Raw genomic sequence first — 26,898 nt, forward strand, 5'->3', positions numbered from 1 at the left:
TCGATGGTGTTTATGGAAATCAGAAACAACTGTGGCCCAAGAACCCGCTCCTGATATTGCACCAATCTGAAGAATATCCATTAATCACAAACCTCTGCCTTCTGCCCTGCAATCCATCGTACCCAGCAATCCATCATACAGTCTTTCCAGTAATTCCAACGAGATCCAGCTTATACAGTAACCTCTCATGAGGGACTGAGTCAAATGATTTGCTAAAATCCAAATAAACAATGTCTAAATCGTTCCCTAAATGTAATTCATGGGTAATTGTGCCACATTTGATTGCCATGTTAGTTAATCATGATTTTCTCTTAAGAAAACCATGCTGTATGTCTTTCAGGGCCAGGGCCATTTCCATCTAAATGCACCTGGATTGCATTCTTAATGCAGGCATTGCCTGTAAGATTTTTCCTACCACTGAAATCAGACTAACTTGTCTGTAATTACCGTTCCGCTAACAATAGAGTCTCCTAATACAACTAAATCTCCTTCTACCAGAGCAGTGAGCAATTGACTATTCTCTTCTGGGTACTGAATCGGGGGTGCATCACGTAGCAGATAACGAGTTCTTCAGTCCCTGATGAGCTCCCAGTAACATTTGTTTATAGAGAAAGCACATGCTTCTTCAGTAGCTCAAAATCTTCTCCTAATGCACCAAGTTTTAATTTGAGATCGGTACACCCCTTGCATCGTGTGCAAAGGAAAGAATCGCCAGATGAGCTTGGCTTGTCTGCAAGACTGATAATTTTCTGAAATGTTTAATTTGGCTGCAAAATTTGCAAATTATAGCTAAATCTTGAGGAAGCTGGAGAATCTGATTCTTTATAACAAACACAAATTCTATATGAAGCCAATATAAAGGCGATCCTTCAATTTCAATCTGCTGCTGGATCGACTTACTTGAAAAGAAACATAGAAAGTAATGTAGACAGGTTGATCATAAATAATAAAGTGGAATACCACTAAGGCAACAAACAGGGGATCATAATAAAGTCAGTTAGATAACTCCCTGGAAAGGCGCGAACCAATTCTAATTATTGTCTATAAATGGCTAAATGTAGGCAATGACTGAAGAATGAAGAAGACAATGACTCTACAGAATGAAGTCAGGAGAGCAATTAATCATCATAAATCTTCTGGAAATTCTGCATACATAAAACTTTTTATCGTCAACGTGGTACTGTTAAGCCTCGAGCATGAAATAAATCCTGTGACCAATAAACGTTTCACACATGACAAACTTCCAGTAAATGGTATGAATGATCTCAACTGCAAAGTTAGCCATTAAAGGTTTTACGTATGATGGTTGGTTGTTGTAAGGTTTTGGGCGCATCGCGGACCTAGGCAATATTGTGCAGTATACAGTATATTAAAAAATGCACAAAAATTTCTCGCGTCACTGACTGGATTCGATCTCAGGTCGTTTCCTGAGATCGAATCCAGTAACTGAGCTACTCACGAGGGCTTTACGCTCTGCTTCCCCTAGGACGATAAAGATTGAATCTACCAGAATCGTGATCAAACCATTATGAACTGAATCAGCACACTGAAGATATTGAAATAGCTTTCTTCTGTATTATTTTATTCACTCTCAGTATTGTAGAATTATCTTTTTAAGATCGTTGCAACTCTCTCTTTCTCTATCTAGCTAAAGAAATGGAAGAATGGCCACTAATGAGGGACCCAGAAATAATATTTTTAATTGGAGCCATTTATGTACTGTTTGTCACAGTGATTGGTCCGATCCTGATGAAAAACCAGAAACCATTTGAGCTGAAGGGTGCAATGTTGTTCTATAATGTCTTCATGTCTCTTTCAAGCACGGGTACCTTCTTCATTGTGAGTATAAAGTTTGTAAATAAGATCACAATAAATATTTTATTCATAAAATGGTTAAATTACGCATGCAAGCATGTTTAACTTGAATCATTAGATTTTTATAATTTCGTTTTAAGCGCCAAAGTAACCAAGCGTATTAGGTATCAATGAATTTTCTAGAGAAGAGTAAAAACCCTTATTTAAGCGCTGATAATCTGTATGATTAAACCTAAATATCCTACAACAACAAAGAAAGATAAGATAGAAATAAAATAGTAATAAACAAAAACTACAAAATAATTATTAAACTAGAAATAATAACATATAATAAATAATGATAAACCGCTTAAAAACTGTTTATTTTTTACTGTAAGACGATTATGAATAACTGCAATAGTTATTAAGTTGTAACGCTTTTTTTTTTTTATCTTTCTATAGTGTATATATATTTTAAGGGAATACACAAAGATCCATTCCTTTTTCTGTATTCCACCAGGAGGCGTGATATTTAGTCCAGTAGCAGGAAGGGTAAGTAATCCACAGAATTTTACTAAACTTTAAAGTTGTATCGAGAGATACGTGGCATTACTGTTCATAATGACTATGAATTCATATCCACAGACATCCCAGAAATGCATGCAAATCAGTTCATTCTTTCTAGATGAAGCAATTTCAGTAACAAGCGATGCATGTATTTTTTAAAGTTCAATAAGAATTAAAATTAATAAATTAATGTCTTTATTTCCGGGGGATTGTAAGAAGAGAGAAAAAAATCATTAAAAGCTGCATCTAGATCATGCTGGCATTGGTTCATGCTCTAAATGGTTGTTCATAGTTTATCGGGATTGTATTTATCGGATGGATAATTTAGAAATTATCTGTCTATCTACTATAGGAACTGGGAAACAAGCAGAGACACCAGCGCTTGTGAACTCCAAAACGTTTCGTATTTCAATCATTAACCGTCATCCAACAAAATTTCAGTAGATGTCCCTAAGGTAATTTGCATATTAATAATTTCCAGAAAGATTTGTATTTCGGTCATTAACCGCTCATCTGCAAATGGATGTTCAAATGCTATTTTGCATATTTCGATTTGTTTTAAACATGCCGGCTGCCTGGGTCCACAAAATTATACTTATTTATCATTTTTCAGTTCTGCTCTTTATGTTCTGATTGTGCAGGGAAAAATCTCACAGCGAACAGAGGAAGCAAAACAGGAAAGGCTAAAAAATAAATATTACCCAAATGGAAAATTAATAAAAGGACATAAAATTTTATCAAACCCATCAACGATGAAGTCCTGTCCAGTTGGGTCCATCATTAGCAGTAAATATAGTTCAGAAGATGATCGGCAAATGGTTAATTTAAATTTTAATCCACTCGGAAAGAATCACCTAAAATACAGCTCTGTCACAGCTAGTATGGCTGTGCACGATATGTTCATGGAAATTACACTGAGGACAGAAATAAATATAGTAAGATCTAAAATATGGGGGAGGGGATGTAAAATTCCACAAACTAATAGGATACTGTCTAGTATAGCAATTACTGAATTATTACAAACGGCCTTGGAACTAGGGTATCTCAAATTCGAAGGGAACATTTACAAAATACATGTGGGTTAATATACAGACACTGAAGATTTCTCAACTCAGATATCTGCATACCTGGCTTATTCTCGACTGGACCAGATCTAGACGCAAGTATCGCTTCCTACATAATATACTTCAGAAATACAGCATACAATTATTTAGTTGCTAGACACGCTGATCACCAGACTGATGGCCAACTTTGCCTTTATTTTATACTTCAGAATATATGTTCCCACTCGCCTGAAATTCCTAAAAAACTAACTCTCCACGTTCTTTTCATACTTTTCTCGTTCTTTTTTTTTTTTCTTTTGTCTTTTTTTCTCTCATATCTTACTGTTTCCAAACCCGAACTTCAACTATAAAACTGCAAATCTAGAAACTCTCCATGTATTTGCCTCCTCTCCGCTTCACTCATTTTTTCTTCTTCATTTCACTTCCACAAATTCCGAACTCTCTCTCCAAACTGTATCTCCTACAATTCTAACAACCTAACTCCAAGTCCAACCCGCACTAGCGACCCACTCCAAAAACTCTCAAGTGTGTAACTCTTCACACAGGACTCTCAACCAATCCAATACAATACTTAATTTTTTCACTCCTTCCTATTTCTTAAAAAACTTACCATAACCATGTCCCTCATGAACAAACCAAACCTCCCTCTTGTAATTTTCTTGTTTACTTCGCATCCCCATATGAAAATCTTTCATATCTTCCCATCGCCTCCAAATTTACCTATTTTCGGGTTTACACTTTCCTTGCTAAATGTCGCCGACTTATCTAAAATCCGCCACAGTGGCTCTGTTTTCTTGACGAAAACGCCAGACTGTCCCAACGTGTTGCTGTTTCCATCCTGCTTCGACTTAGATCAAAACGTTTCTTAATTTTCTGATCTGACTGTCCCATTGTCTTGCCCTTAGTAACCCCTTTTTCACCTGTTCGCAAATGGCAACTCCTTCCCTGGCACGTGCCACTGCTTTGTTTACTCTCATCTGGACAAACTGACCACAGAGTTGAGTTGTGCCAGTGACAAAGGGATTGCTTTTCAAACGGATTGTGTTCCCAGGGTGCTTTCGAGACTGTACTATCTGATAATGCCATAGACTGCAATTTATGTATTTTTTTTTAATTCTTCATTATACTAAATAATATTTGCATAAAATTTTACACTTACGCAAGATTCGAATTTTTATTTCAGGGAGCAGCACTTTGGCTCTACTTTCTGTCAAAATTTATTGAATTTGCTGATACAGTAAGTATTATTATGCAGTATGAATTCAAATTTCACAATTCTGGATTCTGATGTTAATCTCAATTGTAGCATAGTTGATTTTTTTAAAATATTAATCTGCTTTAATATGATAAACCTGTACAAATGTTTCGAAAAAAAAGTTGACTACGATAATGTGGACATTAAGATAAATTACTACATTTCGTTTTAATCAGTTAAGATAATTCAGCTAATCATCTCAACTCTCTATAGATTATAAATGTATTTTTGTCATAAATATATTTATGGTTTCACAACATTACACCTGACAGTCAATTTTTAGCTCACAGTAATTTTCTACTTTTCAGAGATATAAACAGTATATGATCTGACGATGTTACTCCTTCGAAACACAATCTTTAAACTAGAATGTTTTGTATACCAGACATGTAAATATACCTGACATATAAAAAACACAATTTTCGTCGTACTTTCAAAAATTTACAATCTTATTTGACCAGGTCTATCTTAATACAATGAAGTATGAAACGTCACAAGAAGCTTAAAGTAGCTATCCACAGGAAAACAAGGATGCTAGGAAATTGGATTATCAGGCAATTAAATGTTAAATGAAGAGCAGAGTGGACAAAAGGTTATTCATGAACGCATGAAAGCTCTATCGTGATGCTGCCTCCTGTGAATATCAGGTGAAACTTTGGTCTAAGCCGTTTGCATTGAGCCAAGAATCCATAGAAGATGAATCCTACTCAAAATGACCAAAGGAAGTGATCCAGAACGTGAGAAATGTGCAAAAAAATTATGGTTATGCAAGATAGACGTCTTAAAGTATATAAAACGCAATACTTCTACGGGACTGATAGTGACCATCCAAGAACAATTGGCCATGTTAAAAGTCAGTTCTCGCTGGACACCAAGAATATTGACTCTTCAGAAACAGTGCACAGTTCAAATTAGTGAAGAAAATTTACCCATGCATGATGAAGATTCTCAAGGGTTCCTTAAAGAACTATAACAAGCGAAGAATCCATGTTTTATCACTGCATTCCAGATATGAAACATGTATTGGTCATTGGATTCCAGTTATGAAAGATGGATTCGTCACTGGGATCCAGAAATACAACAAGAGTGCATGCAGTGAGAACTCTATGGGTCATCACCATCCGAAAATAGAGACTCGTCCCTCTACTAAGAAGATCATGGCCACAATTTGTACAGGAAGGCATTCAGAGGAAACCTCTGCGGTATGTTTTCGAATATTGTCTTGCTGAAAAATCGCATAAAGCACCCTATAATAAAGGGAAGAGCGAGAGGTTCCAGAATCTAGGCGACATAGCGAGGAGCAGTCAGACTGCCGCTGAGGAACACCAACGACAATCGTCTATAAAAACTGATTGCTCCTCGCATCATAACACCAGCAGTGCGTGCAGTATACAGCGTTGGCTATAGGATCATTGAGTTTGTTACGTTGTCCCAACAAGTGTATGCGGACATCATTAGGTGTGGATTTACTGTCTTGGTCAGCCAGGTCCTCAGATATCTCTCCTTCCCCCATCAAGTGTGTGTGGGCCATGGTTGGATGCCATCTAGAGAGCCAACAGCAGCCAGAACAGACCACGAATATTCTGCGGGATCAGGATAGATTTACATCATATAGACCTATCCACTGTAAACATCATTAACCCATTTATGCCTAATGTCAGGATTTTCTATGAATTTTAAATTCATATGAGAAACAAGGACAATTAGAACCTAATGACATGAGAAATGCAGTTTTATTAATCAAAATATGATTTACAATAAAAATACAAGGTGTCCTCCTCTTCGTGTTGTATAGGAGGCTAGGAAAATACCTTACATAAACAAATTATTTTTTTTTAGTGTTACTAAATATGGTAAGCCTTGAAGCATTTTGCATGCTTGATTTGATCATGTTTGCTTTTTGGGGGGGAACAGTCCAATGTGCATGCATGTCAAATCGGATTTCATTCAAGTTTTGCTGTGGTCTTCTTCGCTGGCCTTTGTGTGGTGTATTGCAATATCACTCTAAATAAAATCTAACTATAATAGGTTCAACCTAATAGATCCATTGCACATTTGCCTTTACATATTATATGTAGCTGCCAAGCGTTATTCATAGCTACATCGATCAAATATGTAATAAGGCTAGAATACATTTTATTCCTCGAATACCAGTTCTGTATTTTGATATATTTAGGTCCATTCGGTCTACTCTTCCCATGTGCTCAATGTAAACTTTTACAAGGTATGGCTGTTGTATAAGTACATGCTTTTAGCTGCTGTTGAATAGCGTTAAGCCTGAATAAAAGGTTTAACCCCCACTGCATTCGAACAAAGGCTCACAACATTATTATCATTCCAGCTACACACCAATACATCATCATTTGCATCTGATCTAAAGTCAAAAGAGCCTCTATCCCTTTTTTTAATCATTTTTCTTTTCCACTGGACAATTTTCGAGCCTGTTATCACAAATGGTTTTCCTATAGCTTTGACTGACATCTCTTTTAACTTTGCCATTAGCTTTATACTAGTAAAAAATTGTCAAAGCATAAATAAAAAGGTTTTGGATTGTGTTTCAATAGAATTTCAGAAAATATGACAAGATCTCCTCCTAATCCAAAACGAATTTCTTTTCCTGCTTCAGTTGTGGAATTCCTTCTCTGATATGGTTCAAATCACATCAAATATCCAAGCGTTGTACCACCACATCAAATCTAGTAACCAAAACGAATTGGTTTTCCACGAATGAAATCTTCCAAAACGATTTTCTTGCTGATGCTCCCAGAAACCCAAGAGTTTATACAAGTAAGAGGTGCTGCCAGCAGTTAATTTATAGGAGAGCAATTAACTCCATTAGCCAATAGAATAGCGCCAAGTTTCTATCCTGGATCTGGGGTTCTTGTGTAGTGGAAGCCGGTTGACCCTTGCTCCTATACTCTGCGCATCAAGGTTGGTGTTCAAGCTGGTTCAGGATCTTACCGGCACTATCATCAGGCCATGCTACTAGTGCCAAGTTTTTATCTTGGATCCGGAGTTCTTCTGTAGTGGAAGCCTGGGGTGACCTATGCTCCCTTACACTGCACACCAACCCAGAAGTACAGAATATGGGCATAGATCAACCCAAGCTTCCACCACACAAGGACCCCAGATCCAGGATAAAAATCCATGTGTAAACCGAAACAATCATATGGTTGTAATATCCTTTCCATCAGACATTTTTCTATGCCTTGCGTCATAAATATAGGACACCGATTTGTAAATGCATAAAACTCAAGCACATTTTAGTTGGTTAATTTAAAACTTATAACAGTACTGGTTAAAAGTTAATCCTTTTTGATTAAAATAAACATTAAAAATGATAATTTGAGAACTGACAAATACTGAAGCACTTATCTGTGTGAACAGGATATGTGTGAAAATCGAAACTCAAAAATTTAGCTTATTTGAAAAGCGGCAACAAACACCTATCACTTAAAAGTCACAAACAACACTGAGTATATTTTCACCAAAGACTCCTGGAACATGTGAGCATAGTAGGTTTCCATTTTCTATGAATAGTTTAGGGGGTCTATATAAAGGAGGTTAGGCATAAATGGGTTTAGTTGTGTTCACGTCCACATAAGTATCTGCAAATTTTATCGTGTGTTCCTCAACCCCTTGGTTATCATTGTTCTAAGTAAACTCTCCTTATTTCTGTTCGTTCAGATTGTATTTCTTTCTGGTTTCTTCAGTTTTCCTTCATGATTTGTCTTTACATAGACTTTTAAGTACCGATAACTGGATAAAGAAAGTTACGGTTAGTTTGTTTTTTCATAAATCATTTCCTTTTTTTTTTTTTGTTCTTCTGAAGTTGTTAATTCTACTGATCTAAAGTCAGAAATCAAAATATCTTTTCTCTTTCTTACAGACATTTCTTGTTCTCCAAAAGAAATTCAAGCAAATCTCCAGTTTGCATGTCATTCATCATTCAGGTACTTTCGTGGTCTGTTGGATTCTCAGTAAATATTCTTCAGGTAAGCTTTTCTTTGTATATACAATATGCAGACAAATGCTTTTGATTGATTAAAATTTATACAATAAACTGAAATGCGATCGATCTCATTTATTACTGAAAGCTCTTGTTAGCAAATAAATGTAACCTATTGTTCCGAACCATCATTAAAGCTTCTGAGAGTGTTCTTTACAACTGATAAATGCTCCTTCGTAAAATGAAGAATTAAGTCCAATTTTTTTACTGATAATCTAATCTTCTCATCACATTCACAAATTTTCCATGAAGAACACTCGTCGAAAATTCACAAATTTTCCATGAAGAACACTCGTCGAAAATGTCAGTTACATTTCTTAAACGTCGTTTCAATCTTCTCTCCCTCAATAGTGCCTTCTTTTAAATGTTTGGTTGTTCAACGGTACCCACAGCGCAAACGTTGACTGAATTCAAAATCAAAGAAAGAGATCAGCTATCTGTTACACAAATATCTGAAAAACAAGAATATAAACAGTGTAAGAGGTGCGTTCAAATTTTAAGTTGAACTATGAAAGAAATAAAACATAAGTGATATGTGAGCATAACAAATAACAAAGCATTATGCTTGTCTGGTAGGAAAAATTCTCCATAGCAGAACGATGGGGCAGTGAATTGCCTTGATGGGATTAAATGTGATTCAGTTCTTATGAATGTTTCTTTTGAAAGTCTGGGAGAAATTCTTCTCCCAGCATCTCTCTCTTCATATGAGTTTCCTGTCATTACAGCACCCTCGAGAACTCAATATTTATGGATTATTCCATCAAAACATTAAATAGTAACCATCATTTGCCGCGTATTTGCAGCAACAAAAGGTACGTACGTTGGGCCGACTGACCCTACGTTTCAGCATTGAACAGTGAAATCCATCTCTCATCCATCGTTGCAATCGAGAACAAGAAACAGCAACTCGATGAAGTATCTCGAGTGACCATTGTTTCGCACAACTTGACACGGATGACGTGGAATCAGCCTGGCTGCACTTTTCTCATTCTGAGATCTTCTTGAAGAAGATCTCAGAGTGATTTCAGAATCTTCTTCCCAGATCTCAGAATGACCAAATGTACTGAGGTAAAAAAAAATTCCTGTGGCCTTTGCAACTTCATTTAGAGTTCAACAACATCCAGTAGATGTTGGTCTCAAAACGACTTGTCTAGGGCGATGAGCTGGTTTTGTGCACATTTTTCACACCGTTAACGCTGTCGCACAAACTTTCTCCGACATTTCTCGACAAATTTCAATAGGATTAGTTGTTGTACAGTTTTCGGCACATTAAAAACTCTGGCCATATTCGCTGTATTTGGTATGTCTGTAATTGTGGGAGTTCTAAGGTCGATTTGCTGTTTGCTGGACAAAAAAGCCGAATTACCGGGAGAAAAAATGTTACCCTCGCCTAAGACCGACTAACCTAACCACGTTGTGAAAAAGGCCCATAAAAATTCCTAACGTCATTGACGGAATTGGAACTCAGGTCTTTTACGCTTCGTGTGGGAAGGTCGGCAAAACCACCAACTATGTTACCTTTGAGAGCAATTTCAATAGGAATTTTCTGCTTAAATGTAAATTCCAGATAATTAGACGTTGTTCCTGATGACTGAAGATTGCAATTTTCAGTATTGCCTATTTTGAAGCGATGCAATCTATGTGCCATGTAGCATCATACTGGCATCTTTGGACAACATTCTAAACTAACTTCCAACGATTTTTGAAGCAACCAAAAAAATGTACTATGATTTCTTTTAAAATTCAGTTTGTGGACCTTGTAACTCGAATGCACCTCTTAAAATACATATTAAAATACGAAAATATATATCTTTCATACAGGTTAATGTGACAGTTATTTAAACAACTATTTTTATCCCCCAACTTTTATCCCCCAATAAATAATCTTTATAAAGTAGTGTAGGTAACTAATCTACCGAAATTAATTGGAATAATAAATTTTATAAAATTAAACGTTGTCAATGTTAAACATTCTCAACAAAACTTCACTGTTGTTATTTGGATAATGGACACCATTATTTTCGCTATGATCACTCTTTTGTTGATCACAAGACCAACAAAAGTCAAACCTTCTCTTGATCATTTTCTTAGCTCATTGCAGAAGTAAACAGGTTCACAGACCCGACACCCTTATTTGATACTAAAGTGGCCTTCAAGCTCTGTATATTTCTATATTACTTTTTTACAGCAGTTTAATAATCAGCTCCATATCGATAAGATCCACGAAAATTGTGCTAATTAATAATCATATTGACCGTTCCATATTGGGAGTTCTTCGTGAACAAATTCTAGATCAGAAATAAATGAATTTTAATCAAAATTCATTGTATTTCTAGGACTCTGCCGAGAAAACAAATTGCTCCTTATGTCTAACTAACAGACTTTCAGAGAGAATGGAGGGTCAGTCTACAAGAGGCTGGATGGTTGGTCTACGAGAGGGCGGAATGTTGTTCTGAATATCCCATGGATACAGTTCAGTGATACAGGGCCTGTAGAAATGGCTCGGTATCTCAACGTTTTCATACCTTCTTAACATTTTCATCCAAATTGGATGAAAATGTTAAGAAGACCTTTCGTGATCCATTTGGACCCCATTTTCTTTACTGTACCAAAACCGATAACGAATTGCGCGACCATTTACATTTACTGCCTTTAAGACATTGGCGATACACTGTGCTGTAATTTAGCCATTCAGTTATCTTATTGCTGGATCACTGCATTAAAAACATTACTGTATTGAATAAATTATAATTGGAATGTCTTTTACTAGGATGCTATTTTGTAAATAGACTTCTCTTTTGTACTCTATATATTCTTCATAAAATATTACCATAAGGAACTGTACTGTATTCTGTTTTTGGCAATAAATTGAATTGGGCTTTTATAGTAATAATCAGTCATTGATATTTGTCAACTTTCATTTAGGATATAGCATTACTTCATGAAGTTTGAAGAAAAAACCAACGATATATACTTTAAGTCATTTTCTATAGGTGGTAGTTCCTTAATAGGTGCAGTTCTCAACTCATTTGTGCATACGTTCATGTATGCGTATTATGCACTGGCGCTATTGGGACCGCATATGAGGAAATATCTTTGGTGGAAGAAATATCTCACCATACTGCAAATGGTAAGTGATTTCTTTAGAGTGATTTTCTAAAACTTCAACAAGAAATTAAAACAAAGTCTCGTGGCATAACAGTGGATTTTATTTCATTTAACCTGTAGAGATACCCTCCCTAACAGTTGAGTACTCCCACTGAATTTTCTACGTCTTTCAATGCACACAATTATGCGCCCGTATTCATCTAAAATGTATTAACCTAAATTCTGTAATTTCGTTCATTAATGACAAAGCCTGTGATCGTTTTATTTTCTTAAATAATTTACTTGTTATAGCGGTTCCTGCATGCTGATTCCAAAATGTTATGCAGGTTTTGACCCACATCGGTTAGAAACAGCCCGAATTCGATTCCCGTTAATGACGTGTGTAATTTTGGGATTTTTTCACGTGGCTCATTTAATCAGTCGAAGGAAAGGGTTTTTTAGTCCCCGAAAAATTGGATTTTTCATCCGCGAAACGTTGGTTATTAGACTCTATTAGTATTAGGTAGAGTCTAAACCTCTAAACCTACGCAGGTGAAATATTTCATTTACAGAAATTTGATGGCGTGAAATTCCCTATCAAAAATCAAAGAAGACTTTTAATTACAAATAAACTTCCTATCTATTCAAAAATCAATGGAGCATTGGCCAGCTTAGGTTCGAATCTAGTCAACGAGAAAAGGAATTTTTATGGGGTTTTTTTCACAGCATGGCTCCATCGAAGAGTGCATAATATTGGCCTTGCCCTAATTCAGCATTCCAATTTAAGGTAAATATATGCAAATGAGTTTATTTTGCATCTTTGTCCTGGCTCCTCCAAGATTGTGATGTTATTATTTTCCTACCATACGTTCACATTCCTTGTCTTGTGACACGGAACGTTTTCAGATTGGAAGGTATACAAGCCCCTTATATAAAATTGTAACAAAATAGGCTCACGAAATTGTGAAGAACAGCAATGTAGGACTGAGCATTTCAACCTAAAACCATAACGTCTCCTTCTACCAACTGCACAAGTGGAACAACATTAAGATAGTAAAAATTCTGCAGGCACCCTCCATACCCAAACAAGTTCATTATATTGGAAAAAACACGAAGTAGTAGTGTAATCGCTGCACAGGACCTATTTTTATTGATCCTCTAGCTTTGGTCTCACTTGTACCATTCTAATAGACAGTATGCAGTTATTTCTTTTGTCCTATTTCTGTTGTCGCCTCCAGCTCCTGATTCAGACTCCCTGGGGTCTGATGGCAAGAAGACGTATCCAGAATTTTTTGCCAACATGGCCGGTTTTGAATTCCTTGTAACCTCTGTACCTCGAGTCCTTCCACAGTATCAAAAGGACTTGGGAATGATTGAAATCTTTAGCAACATGCAAAGATTGAATTCTTCAGCAAGCGCAAAGGCATTTTTCGCGCATGGCATCCAAATGTCATCCTACCCTTGAAACACCATTAGCTTTTCCCATTTCTCATCGTTTTGCAAACATGTTTGAAATAAATTCCGGGTAAACCGCCCCCCCCCTCCGACTATCTTTATTGAAAAATATTTACATTAGTCACATCCAATTTTCTGAAGTCAGGAGGGTTCGAATCCCATCAATGGGAAGAGGAATTTTTATGGGTTTTATGGTTTATTAGTGTATGGTAAATCTGAAATATGCAAGTCAGAATTTTGTTTCGCATAATTAAATACGTTTAAAAGGTTATTGTTGTTATTGGGTTTTTAGGAGCATCAAGGACTAAGGTCATTTGCTTCATGTACATTGTCTGTAACTTGCGTGTGTTGTGAGGTCGATTTTTTGCTAGACAAAAAACCAAGCTACCCTCGCCTGAGACCGATTAACTCAGCCACGTTGTGAAAAAGACCCATAAAAATTCCTCTTATCATCGACGTTATTCAAATTTAGGTTTTTTCCACCCGGTGTGGGAAGGACGGCGATCCTAGAAACTGTGCTACCACGGGAGGCACGTTTGAAAGGAGAGTACTGTCTAACGAACCTTTCTGGAACATATTCTGATTCTATGAGCGAACACCGCAATAATTCATTTAAGAGTTACAATTTTCTCTTTAACTCGGGTGGACCCTCGCGTGTATCAAAGTACATACTCGTATAATCACCGTCCTCCCCTCACCGGGTGGATAAGACCCGGTTTCAAATCCCGTCAGTGACGGAAGGAATTTTTGAGGACTTTTTACATTGCGTGGCTCAGTTATTCATTCTCAAGTGAGAGTTGCATGGTATGTCCCTCTGGAAACTAGGGTTTCTCGTCTAAGAAAAGTACAAATCGACCACAGAACACACGCAATTTACAGACAATTAATGTATATATGGCGTAGTATGATATAATTCGTCGACGCACTTAAAACTTCACAGTAACAAGAACAACAACAGTTCATATGGAATTTTTAATAAAATTTGACTGCTAATTTGTAATTTGAGACACTACTAACTTTTATTTTTGATTAAGAAATCAACATGGCTTCATATCTGTATCATATTTCAGGTTCAGCTGTTTCTCATGGCTGCGTACTACCTTCAACTGCTGCTGTTCCAGAACTGTGGTTATTCCGCTACGGTAAGCTTAATCTGTGTTCTGACGGATGGAACCTTCTTTCTGCTCTTCGTAAACTTTTATATTCAAACGTACCTGAGCACAGAAATACTATCATCGCTCACGAAGTCTACAACTACAGCATGCATGGCAGATTGGGATGAAAGAGAGATGAAATCTATATCTCCGAATGGAAATGATTTGGCAAATGGATATAGCACGGTTCACAGAAGGGGCGTGACTCGCACTACTTACGAGAACCATATGACACTACAGGAGAAAGATGAAGATGCTATCAAATGTTCAAAATGAAGCGCACAAACCTTTAAACCAACTCAGCGATGAATAATTATAATTTATTCGCAGTTACAGCATTTATGGTGTTATTCTACCACATTTCTTTTTCTATATTTATGTTCAATATTCATCAAGCCTTTTAATCCGCCTTTCCATGGTTTATAAACCCAAGCATTCTGGGTTGCCGGACTGAAAGAGTATTACTTTACTAATGCTAATACTAATGCTAATACTAATGCTAATTAGTATTAGCATTAGTTACTATTAGTATTAGTATTAATAGTGACAAATGATGCAGGAAAGCAAGATCAAGCTTATAACGCATCGGTCGAAGAAAAAAAAAATATCTCACATCACCTCCAATAGTTTGTCTACTTCTTCCTTGAATTGATTCAAATTACTCACATCCACAACAACAAAAAATAGAAGTTTGTTCAAACAATCAGCCATTCTTTCTGAATTTGAATTTATGCTCCCTCGTGTGCACAGTCTGAGAAGGTTGAAGAAACCCATCTCCCATTTGCACTGAATTTGCTCAATCCATTGAAAGCCTGAAACATGTCAATCATATCACCTCGCCTAGTCTTCAAACGCTGCAGAAATGAGACCTTTCTTGGTAAGACCGTGCTTTCGCTTCCTTCACCACTCGTTGCCCTTCTCTGCACCCTTTCCAGCAGATCTATGTTCTTCCTAAAATGAGGAGTCCATACCTGTGTACAGTACTCAAGATTTAGCCTAGCCATGCCTTGTACAATGGAATAATCACCTCCCTATCCCTGATAGAAAAATTCGTGTATGTTATTGACAAAAATCCAATGATCTGGCTTGGAAACGGTCCTAGTGAGGTACAGTTGGTAGGAACGCCGTCCCCATACCGGGTGGAAAAAACCTGAGTTCGAGTTCCGTCGATGGTGGGTGGAATTTTTATCGGCCTTTTCCAAAACGGTAGTCGGTCTCAAGCGAGGATGTCATGGTTTTTTCTCCCGAAAACCCTGTATTTTCATCGATAAAACAGAAAATCGACTGCAATTTACACTAAGTGTACATGGAACAATATGGTCATAGTTGCTGATGCTCCTAAAAGCTAACAACAAGAGCCTGGCAACCAGTCTGCATTGCTCAGAGAACATCATATCTGACTGCACAACTATCTTCAGGTATTTTTCTTTGTCCACTACCCTGAGTGTATCGTCACACGATTGGTATGTTAATCTGGGATTAGTTGTCATGCTTAAGCTTTCCCAACTAAAAGTATTCAAGTTCACTAGCTCGCCACAAGTGCAGAGTTCAATATTTAAAAATGCAATAGAAAATTATCATAAGTTCTAATAACGTTCATCATTTAAAATGTATTTTTTTCTAATTTGGTTGCAATTTTAACATTTAAAAAAATAACGTGGTACAAATAATTTACTAGAACTTCTGACTAACAATACTTTAGTTTTACAAATCATCGAGATGTTATTGGTTAAGTGCAGAAATATTATGCTTTGCAAATTATGACAATATTCCCTAAAAAAAAAAGAAATAATTGTGAATAACTTGATTACTTAATGTCCTCTTCAAACTAATAATGTAATCTGTATAATGACTGTATTATGTTCATTAAAATGATATTTTAGACTGTTATATTCTCTGAATGTTAACATTAAACAATCGTTGAATATGTGTTACTGAACGTTTATGGATAATCGGATAAATGAATTAAATATCTGTTTTGTTAAATATGAATGGATCTTTGCATATCCCGTTATAACGCCTAGCCAAAGGAAGAGTGGTATATTCTTATTCATTTACATTACGATCCTTCTGTTTAACATTATTCGTAATTTACTAATATTTAAAAAAAAAAAAAAAAACTGTAGTTCGCCAAATAATTTATAACAAGTCCCATAATGAATTCCTTTAGACTTCGCATGCGCCCGATCAAGTCAGGACAGATACTCAGTCTTTATGCTGCAAGATAACTACTGGTAAGCGAAAAACCAAGAGATTCCGAAGAGTACGATAAAAATCTCTTTAGCAAATTGAGGGGCAAGCAAGCGAAGATATTTTAACACTTTCGAGAAAACACAAGGATATCAAATACCCTTGACCTTGATCTCGCCGAGGACAGAACTCAGGAACCGATAGCGAGAAATCATAATAATATCAAAAAATGAATAATGTCCAAAGATATTTCGTGGTGAAAGGGTCAGAGCTATAATTATAGGAAGACGAGAAGGCTAGAATGGACTCGTCTATTTCTTGAGCTCTTTTAAACTGCAGCCGATTTGCTATTTGATTGGTAATACATTATGGGAAGTGTTTTAAGAGATTTGTTGTTTGTAAATAGACTCATTATGGGCAAAAGACCAAATGGAAAACAAAGAAACAAGTGGCTTGATAACATCAAACAATGGACAGGGCATTATGACACAAGAACTACTTCACAAAACAATTCACAGAGTTCGTTGGAAAACATTAAGTCTCCTACGTTCAAATTGAACACAGAACTTGAAGAAGAAGAATTAGACTCAATGGCCAAAAATTAGACGTTTCTTTGCAACTGCCGTCAACAGATAACTAAATGTACAATATGCAAACTTAAGTTGTCACATGATAGGATCACAAGTTCTTTGGCATCAGATAAATACTGTACGCTTTCTTGAGTCTTCTCAGTCGATCCTCTCAAGTAAAAGACGAAAGGAAAATGCAGCTCTAAAAGGAATCAATGCGGCAGAAATCCGATACTACTTGAGCTCACCCGCAAGAAGTTAAAACGAGTTGCGCGTCAGAATAGATCTAGTGTGCAGTGCGTGGCTTACAAATTCAATTTAGGCCAAGAAAGACACATTTCCTATCGAACTCTGCCGGGGGAGTTGAAAAATCTGTAGGAGAAAGAAGAGGAAAAAGTCAGAGCAATGCGGCATGCTACACTTATATTTTTGCACGCTTTTATTGGAATGCGGAATGCTATTCTTGGAATTTCTGTGTTCTTTGTGGCAAGTTAACTCAAGATAGACTGTTGTTCTTGTGACTCTTTGCACCTCATGGTTGGTGTACTGAAAAGTTACTTCTAACTTGTACTTCTCACAGTGACTACTTCTGTAGGATGGTAACAATGTTTTGTTATAAATTAGAACTACTTTTGAATTTCTATTGCCTCTGATGATGCTTCTTTTTTGATCCTTGGGAAAGCTGTTCCAGTGGATTTTTCTTTTGGACTTGTCTTTGGTGAACTGTTAAATTCAACTTGGACTTGCTAATGATTGTGCATAGTGTATATATTTGTTAATACTGAATCTTGTCCTATTAATAGAATGTGATGGGGTGAAATTTGGTCCATGATCTTTGGAGTCTTTCCTCAAAGTAGACAGGAATGTTCCTGACGAGCTTTCTTTGTTTGCTGATCCTGATACCAGGATGGGGTTTTTGGTGAGATGCCAGGCGCGTGTTTGTTTTCTCTGTTCACACATCTGAACAAAGCACAAAATTTACACACAAAATACTTCACGCACATGACCGGATTTGGTGCAAGCCTCTCCACAAGAAGTATAAAAGCCGCTAATGGGTAGAACTCTGGGGTCCGAAACAACTACACCTAAATACTTAAAAAAAAAGTTCCTTGTGGCAATTTATTCAAAATCTTCACCAACAGCTTATCCATTTGTTAAAGATGACACTCCTAAGATATTGTACTCTTACTTAATTTTCCTATAACTTAAAGTTTCAAGGCAAAGTATAATTAAGAAGGTAATCTGCCTGCTAATATTTGAAGTGCATCAATAGAAACGGTATAGCACGCAGCTAACAAAGTATGCAAAAACACTATCACATTTTATTTTCCCCCAAGTTCTGCTTCGCAGGAAGCTATGGTATCAAAGTTTCTGACAGCAACAAACCTACAGACATTCCTTTAATTCTCCAGTAGACCTTGACAATCGTATTCAACTTAAAAAGTCTGATTTATTTTTCTGTTTCAGATATTTCACACGACCTAAGAATGTCAGTGTCTCATTAATAAACACATTTGAATATTTATCAAATTCAACATAAGGAATTGGCCTTCTACGAAATCTTACTGTAGGATGTCTATTTTACGAAAGCCTTCTCTATACTAACATAACAGCTCGCTTAGAATACAATATATCCAACCTATTCCTTCTACGCAATCCATAAATAATCATCATAAACTCATTACTCTTTTCCTTAAATCTGTTTCCTTTATTTTTCCTCCACTAGCGCCAGCAGGTGCTCGTGGACAGGCTCTTAAGCACTGCAAACCATCTGAATAACGATATAATTCCTCTCAACGGATGGAATTTTATCCAGAATAGTATTTATAGTAAACAGTATTCTTATTCGACTTATTCAGAACAGGATAACCAATATTATCCACTGTTCTTCGATCAGATCTATCCACGACGCATACTTATTTTGGAATAATATATTGGAAAACATTTCTACATTGCAAATTAAAAGGAAAGTTTTCCAACGAAAAGATTCTATTTTCTTGAATTTCATCGACAAACTCAGAAATCATCGGTGGCCAGAAGTAGTCCATTGAATCATGGAAGCCATGATCAATGTATCAATAACATTTCATTTTTTTTTTACAAAATTGAACAAATCAAGACAAGAACAAATCATCAACGTCAAGTCTGTATTAAACTCTCCATGAATATCACTTTAAATAGACAGACATCCACTTTGATTACCAATGAATTCACTAAATTTTTAATCTTTATCTCCCAACTCCCTATTATTCCATAATATAGAGCAAAAATTGAAATCCATAGCTCTCAAAACTCACAAGTCTACATTATACTTTCAATTTTATTAATTTAACCATCTATCAGTTCATTAGAGTGCAAATAAGCTGAAAAAACGCATTTCCTCTCCACACCGGACAATAAAATAAGAAACTTACTACGATTCTACGTGCCGTGCTGTTCTGTTCTTGCCTGCTGAAGGACAAAGGCCGCAGGTGATCAGTCAGAAGGGCTACTACCACCATGGACTCTCTAACTGCCCTTCTTCGACAGCTAGAATGCCTAAAGTGTAGAAGAAAATTTAGATTTTTCGCACGGTCCAGCGGTAAGAACCGACTGCTTATCGCTTAATATATCCTGAACTTTCAAGAAAGAGAATGGGTTGTGAACTACAACAAGAAGAAAATATCAAGTTACTTTATTTTAGGGAAATAAATTGAATGTAGCACACGCTCTTTGAGTAGAGGTTCGAACCCCTAACTGCTAAATACGGCGGATCTGCCAACCCGCAGTGGACCAGCGTGGCAAATTGAGGAGGATTCCGTCCTGCAGTGGATTGATAATGGCTGTAGTTTACCTTTTTTTTACCTTATGTATAACTGTTGGATGAAAATTCCTCCAAACTTGGAGGAATTTCCTCCACTAAGTGGTAAGATCATCACCGGTGTAAATAACTTAAATTTATAGAATCCTTGTGTACCCTTGATTGATTTGAACGAAAATCTCTTGTCTCAAGATGTCGGATTAACAAAGAACTCTAGAGAAACTCAGAACTCTGACCCAGGTCTTACGTCTAGCCCACCTGCGCCAAATTATATTCCAGAGTTGTCACAAAACGTAAATAAAACGAGCAGTATTGTAAATATAGATCCCAATGAATTCTAGCAATACTCATCAACTCTTCAAGCAAATTCCAACATTAGGAGGTATATTATGAACCACCTTAATTGTTGACGCTAATAGCAAAGCTTGTGGCAATTTTATTTTGGACAAATGGTCCAGTTTAGAAATCATTATAACAGCACTTATCATAGATAATGAGAAACTAGGGCTGCTCTTGATAAAGTTAAAACTAGAGCTAAAATTAAGCCCTAGCTGGCACTGTTCGTTCTTTTGCTGAAGCTGTCTGCAGAAGCTCAATTCCATCTGTTCCTACTCAACAAACAATTCATGATGGCTCTCCCATTCCAGAGAAACCCTGTACAGATATAAAGACTACAGAATGTGTTAATAATTCGTGCTATAAAAGTTAAAAATTTGATTGCAAATGAATTCAAAAAATTGACTTTAGGAATGCGATCCACGCGTAACAAGGGAATTATGCTTGAGATTATGAATAACTCTGATTTGGTAAATATAGCGAACTTTAATGCTTCTCTTCTGCAGGTATTTCCTGTGAAGTTCTCAAAAGGTCAAATCCATCAGTGCTAATATATGACATTCCAAAATCGTTTTCAATGGAAGAAATTACGGAGGAGTTATTTAATAAAAATTTACTAGACTTTGTATTCACGTTACAAGAAGTTATACAAGAAAGATTATTTCTACATTTAATACATTGCATTACCTCCAGTTGGTGTGGGATTTCGGCCTTTAGGGAGGACAATGATTTTAGTGCCTAAGGTCCACCCTTTTTTGCGCTTAGTTGTGGCATACCTCCTCGTGGAGTAGACAGGCACTGCGCAAGCTTTCCAGGTGATCACTTTACTGGTGGCAAAGTGGCCAGAAGAGTTCTGTATATCATCACAGAGAACCATGGCGGAATTGAGCTATCATTATCAATTGAGCTATCAACACAAACAACACATTCTCTTCCGTCATTCTCTTCATGTGTACCTTTTTATATCATCTCTCTAAATAAACATCAGCTTTTGTGGTCTTTTCTTCACAGTACTGCATGCAAGAAACAAAACAAATCAGCATTGCATGTTCATGAGTATATCATACAGCCATTACAAGAACTACTACAACTTTCATATCAGCCATTTCCCTGATTTTCCTTCCTGTGTATATATCTTACTTTATATAATTTTTGCATAATCAAAGTATAACTTTCACATCAGAAAAATACACCAACAATCACCAAATATGAATATTCTCACTGATTGAGATATCAGCAACCAAGGGGATACAATGGAAGGCCACAAGCAATAATAAATACACTCAACTGCATTTAATCCAGTAATGTAGGCGTTGTCTCGCATTCCATAATGGCCTTGTGTTAAGTGTAGACGGAGAAAAAGGAATTACTCCTCCATAACTGCACGAGGACCCAAGCTTGTGATGTTAGGTCACTACCAGCTATGGTAATAATTAAAATAAGAATGACATACAGAAGTTAATAGTTCCAAAAATAAATGGAGCCATCTCCTTCTGAATAAAGGAATAAACCTTCTGAAGATACTTCAGAAGGTTTTCCAAGATAAAATACTCTGTCCACAGGCCTTGTCGCTGTGGTAAGATGGGCATCTTGCCGATACCTATCGGTAAGATTCTAGACGTTATTTCATATAAACCCGACGAGGAAAGCCCATCATCGTAACTTTTATTTTATTTTAATTTTTGTGCACTGCAAAATAATCTATGGTATTATGCCATTAGAGTTCTTCACAATTCAATGCAATTACATGGATTCATGTGGCATATATCCCAATGAAAGGCAATGTCCTACCACATTTGTTCTAAATAGAACAAGTGTAGTAGAACTTTTACTAATTTGTGAAGAATCAACCAACCCAGGTTCTTCACAAATTAGAGAAAATTTCTTAGAACGGTGGCTAATAAACTTTATTATTACGAAATACCAGAGAAAAGATTCAAATGATCTTAAGTCCGTGAAGTTATGCCTTCCATAGCAATAGATAACCTTCTCCTCTCTGCCAATTTGGAAAATTCAAATGGAGAATTTCATGGAAGCAAAGAGAGAAAAGATGGACTGCATAACCTTGTTCGTAAATGGACTGATAATCAAAGTGATCATCTTCGGTTATTCATATTACGAAAAATTTTTCAAACACGTAATCACGCACAATTGCAATAACAGTTGTTTCCATGTTTCAAAATGCACCATAAACTATGCCTGTGCATAACTAGAAACTCCATATTGGAGAGGGTCGTTCGAAATTCGCTCTTTCAAATATCGTATTTAAATAGGAATTGTATTTGAAGTGAAATTTGTCTCTCGAGTTTCCTAAACTTTTTTTAAAAGAAAGACGCTATTTAGCTTCAAAGTGACACAAATGTGGTGGGGGGGGGGTTAAAACCTTTTGATCTGGAAGAATGCAAATCCTTCTAGAAAGTGTGTGTACGTTTCTTTCTTTTTTTTATCTATTTATTATTTTTTTATTTATTTTGACTGTCCTTAAGAAAGTCCGCGTCCTGGAATCATTTGACCTTGCTAATATTGTTTCTATTACTAACAACAATATTTTTTTTTACAAAACTATCGAAAGCACCGTTTCTTAGTCCTTCATTTCCATTTCGAATTTTTCTCCAGATAACTAACCTGAGACACGTTGGTAATGAACTCGGTGAACGTAGTAGTAGTAGTGGCATTTGGTGCAAGAAAGCAAGTGTTTGAGTTTATGCAGCATCAGCCAAAAAAAAAAAAAAAAAAAATCACACGATTCCCTCCAAATGTCGTCTGTCAACTTCCACAACGACAGATGGAAGTTTGTTCCAGCAATTAACCACCCGCTGGCTAAAGGCAAATTTCCGCACATCTATTCTACATCTGTCTTTTCTTAATTTGAATTTATGCCCCCTTAGGTTCCTAATCTGAACAAGAGGAAGAATCCCATCAGCATTGAGCTAGCTCAACCCGTTCAAGGCCTTATACACCTCAATCAGATCAAAGCGCAGGTGCCTAGTCTCCAGCCACTGCAATTTGCAGAACTTAAGCCTCTCTTGGTAAGAGGATCCCTTCATTCCCCTCACCAATCTTGTTGCCCTTCTCTGTACACGCTCAAGTAAATCTACATCCTTCCTAAAATGAGGCCTCCAGACCTGTACGCAGTACTCAAGGCGTGGCCTGACCATTGCCTTATACAGATGGACAATCACCTCCTTCTCCCTGCTAGCAAAATTCCTATATATCATTGACAAAACCCCCTGACCTGCCCTGGCAGCCTGTCTGCATTGCTCAGAAAACTTCATATCTGACTGCACAATTACTCCCAGGTCTTTTTCATTTTCTACCACCTTAAGTGTAGTACCACACAGTTGGTACGTTTCACTGCAGTTACTTCTACCCATATGCAGTACTTTGCATTTGTCAAGGTTAAACTTCAGTTGCCACTTCTTAGCCCATCTGCCCAACTTATCTAGATCCTGTTGCAGTAGCACACTGCCATTACTGTCATTAACAACCTTGCCAACCTTTATATCATCTGTAAACTTCGACATTAATCCTGATATACTTTCATCAATATCATTGATAAATATACAAAACAACAGTGGACCTAACACCGAACCCTATGGGACTCCACTAATAACATTAATCCACGAAGAGCAGCACCCATTGATTACCACCCTCTGTCTTTTCCCACTTAACCATCCTTTTATCCATTGTAGCAACTTACCCTTAATACCATTCTGCTCCAATTTGTACAATAGTCAATAGTCTTCCATGCGCAACAGTGTCAAAAGCTTTCCTGAAATCCAAATATATGATATCAAAATTATTTTGATATCATATATCTTTATCAACATGCTGCTGACAATCTGGACTTCAGCCAGAGAAGGTGTAAGCCCAAGTTGCCAGCACTATGAAATACACTGCTCGAAAAAATTAACAGAACAAAATATTTTTCATGAATATTTTGTTTTGAACAGTGTCGCCAAAGCCGAATATTTGCTTAATATGCAACCTGGCATGCAAATTCTGAGTATCCAATAGAAAACGATTTACCACCTTACAGAATCGCACATTATTCGAATTATTCATGCCTATAAAACACGGGCTGCAACCACATCATTCCAGTTTTTTAGCTTGCTCAGTGAGACAGTCATATCTCCAGTACTCAGAATGGCAGGTCATCGTTGTTTAATTAGTCGCAACGTGGGATGACTCATTCAATAACATCTTGAATGCAGTCTTCCAAGAACTAGTCACACCATACACTCTCCAGCAGATTATGATACTCCAGGCAAATGAGCAATACCCCCGGTACAACTGGAGTCGCCCTTTACAGAAGAAGAACTCCAAATGGCATCAGCACAAATGAAGAATAAGAAATGTCCAGGACTTTACCTTCTCGACCCCGAAATCGTGAGAAGGGTGGTAGAGATAGCAGCAAAACTCCTCCTATACGTATTCAACAGATTCCTCTAAACAGGCACCTTTCCCCAAGAGTGGAAGACTGCTAATGTAAAATTAATCTTAAAAAATCCCACAAAACCCCCGGAAAAAACATGAGTTCTACCGGCCAATTTCCCTTCTGACGGTGGCCAGCAAGCTTCTGGAGAGAATGCTACGACAAAAGAATACAGATGCATTACGATGCAGCTGGGTTAGCAAGCCCGAATCAATATGGCTTCAAACCTGGAACCTTGACAATCGAGGCCCTCAAAAGCCGCACTAATGCTGTGCTGACGTGCGAGAAGAAATACTTCTTAGTGATATCTATTGACTTTGCGGGAGCGTTCGACACAATCTCGTGGCTAAGCATCCTCGCAAGACTCAGACAGGCATCCATACCTATATAATATCATGAAGTCCTACCTCTCTGGAAGGGAAATCACAGTGAAAACACCATATAGAAGCCTCACGAAACCCGTCTGCAGGTCTCGTGAGTCCGAGAAGGTGTAATTTGTGGCGGATCGCGCCGTGTCATGTTAGGAGATACGTGCTGTACAATCCAGGGCAAATCCATGCCGGATACTCTGGGTATATTTTCTGTACATCGGGGAGGAACTTCTAGGATTTGTAAAGTATAAAGTGTGTTTAGGGTCAAACGGCACCAGAGGTTTCACTGTGGGTGAACCAGTTCGCTGGTAAATGTCAGAGATTTAAAAGTGTGTGGATATTGTATATTTGCAGTGTCATGTACCGTTGTTCATCTGGTCGTTTAGCCGCTGGACCCCTACTGAGGCCCAACGTTGCCCCACTTTTGCCGCTTGGAGGCAGACCAGGAAACACCAGTAGACTAAGATTTACTCTGGCAGGTCCTGCCGCTTAATTTCCTGAGATTTCGGCGGCTAGGACCTGAAAAAAAAAATATATATATATATATACATATTTATTTTTGGTAAATTCGATTAGGAATAACGCTAAATTTTTGAAAGGCCGATTGTATGGGCGAAAAACGTAATTTGGAGATGATTAAATCAATTCCGACGTGTAGGGCATTCGCTTGCGTATGTGCAGGTAGAGTGGGTGGGGAGACTGAAGCCTAGGGTGAGAAAAGACAGAATTATGCAGTCGAGAGAGGAGGCAATCCTGAGTAACAGTGGGGCATGCCCATGCCCCACCAGAAGGGAAAGTGAGAACAGCGAGGAGGGGAGGAGACAGTAAGACCGTCTCCTCCGCCCCACCGGGGATAGGGGTATTAAAGATGAAGGAGGCTAGGGTGCCCTCTTCAAGTCGCCAAATGGCGTTTGGCAGCTGTGCTGCGTTAAGTCTCTTTTCTTCAATGTCGAGTCGATTTCAGTTCAGTCGCTCATGGGGTTTTTTGTGTCCTTGTGTTTTTCACTATCTTGTCTCAGGGTTTTTCTCTGTAGTAACTCCATTGGATAGTATTTTATGGTCTTGTACAGTTTAACTTGTGGTGGTCTTTCGTCAGACACGATTTATGGTAATTAGCAGTTTTCTCCTCTCGAAGAGGTCCTGCGCATATTGAGAAAGTGCTCTGTATTCCTCTTCTGTGTCAATGAAGTGGGATTCCAGTCCTTTCGGAAGGTAGTGTATCTTTGTGATCAGGATGCCTCTGAGATCTTCGTATTCTGGGCAGTCTTAGACCAAGTGATTCCAGTTCTCAAGGTACAACTCTAGGAGTTGTATAGTGTATAGTGTGTTTAGGGTCTAACGGCACCAGGGGTTTCCCCCTGGTGCCGTTAGACCCTAAACACACTATATATCTCCGCATAGTATACCTTGTGGTGTGATACAGAACACTGTAGAGGCCAGAGGTTTAAAAGTGTATGAATATCGTGGTGTGTAAAGTTTTGTACCGTTGTTCATCTGGTCTTTTAGCCGTTGGGTCTCAAATGAGACCCACCGTTGCCCACAATAAACCTCGTGGAAGCAGACTAGGTACACCAGTATTTTAGAGATTTACTATTTACTCTGGCAGGTCCTGCCACCTAATTTCCTGAGATTTCAGTGGCAAAGACCTAGGAAAAAAAAGTGTGGGGGAGAAACACTAGAAATTGGGTCAGGCCGAAAGAGATATAAATTATGCGGTTTTTTTTTTTTTTTCTTTTTTTTTTTAGTGTGGGGCTTGTGTAGTTTTGACAAGGGTCAAACGCTAGTCGCAAGATAGCTAGAGAGGGAAGGGAG

The 26,898-nt window shown here is 37.4% G+C and overlaps 1 protein-coding gene across 3 annotated transcripts in view; it reads left to right on the top strand.

Annotated features, from left to right (window-relative positions):
• LOC150091694 (very long chain fatty acid elongase 7-like) overlaps positions 1 to 26,898 on the top strand; it is a 111,435-nt gene that overhangs the window by 22,482 nt on the left and 62,055 nt on the right. The window contains exons 3-9 of one of the 3 annotated variants that reach the window (XM_090376450.1): positions 1,649 to 1,839; positions 2,257 to 2,346; positions 4,609 to 4,662; positions 8,570 to 8,675; positions 11,683 to 11,819; positions 14,302 to 14,373; positions 20,787 to 20,902. In XM_090376450.1, coding sequence (XP_090232576.1) covers positions 1,649 to 1,839; positions 2,257 to 2,346; positions 4,609 to 4,662; positions 8,570 to 8,675; positions 11,683 to 11,819; positions 14,302 to 14,373; positions 20,787 to 20,831 — 695 coding nt within the window. In that variant the 3' untranslated portion in view covers positions 20,832 to 20,902. Of the gene's footprint in view, positions 1 to 1,648; positions 1,840 to 2,256; positions 2,347 to 4,608; positions 4,663 to 8,569; positions 8,676 to 11,682; positions 11,820 to 14,301; positions 16,154 to 20,786; positions 20,903 to 26,898 lie in introns of those variants that run through there. The other 2 variants (XM_090376446.1, XM_090376438.1) reach the window with 2 other exon arrangements.

The sequence above is a fragment of the Mastigoproctus giganteus genome, chromosome 1, assembly GCF_048544385.1.
Source record: "Mastigoproctus giganteus isolate SK-2022 chromosome 1, ASM4854438v1, whole genome shotgun sequence".
In the NCBI taxonomy this organism is placed as follows: domain Eukaryota; kingdom Metazoa; phylum Arthropoda; class Arachnida; order Uropygi; family Thelyphonidae; genus Mastigoproctus; species Mastigoproctus giganteus.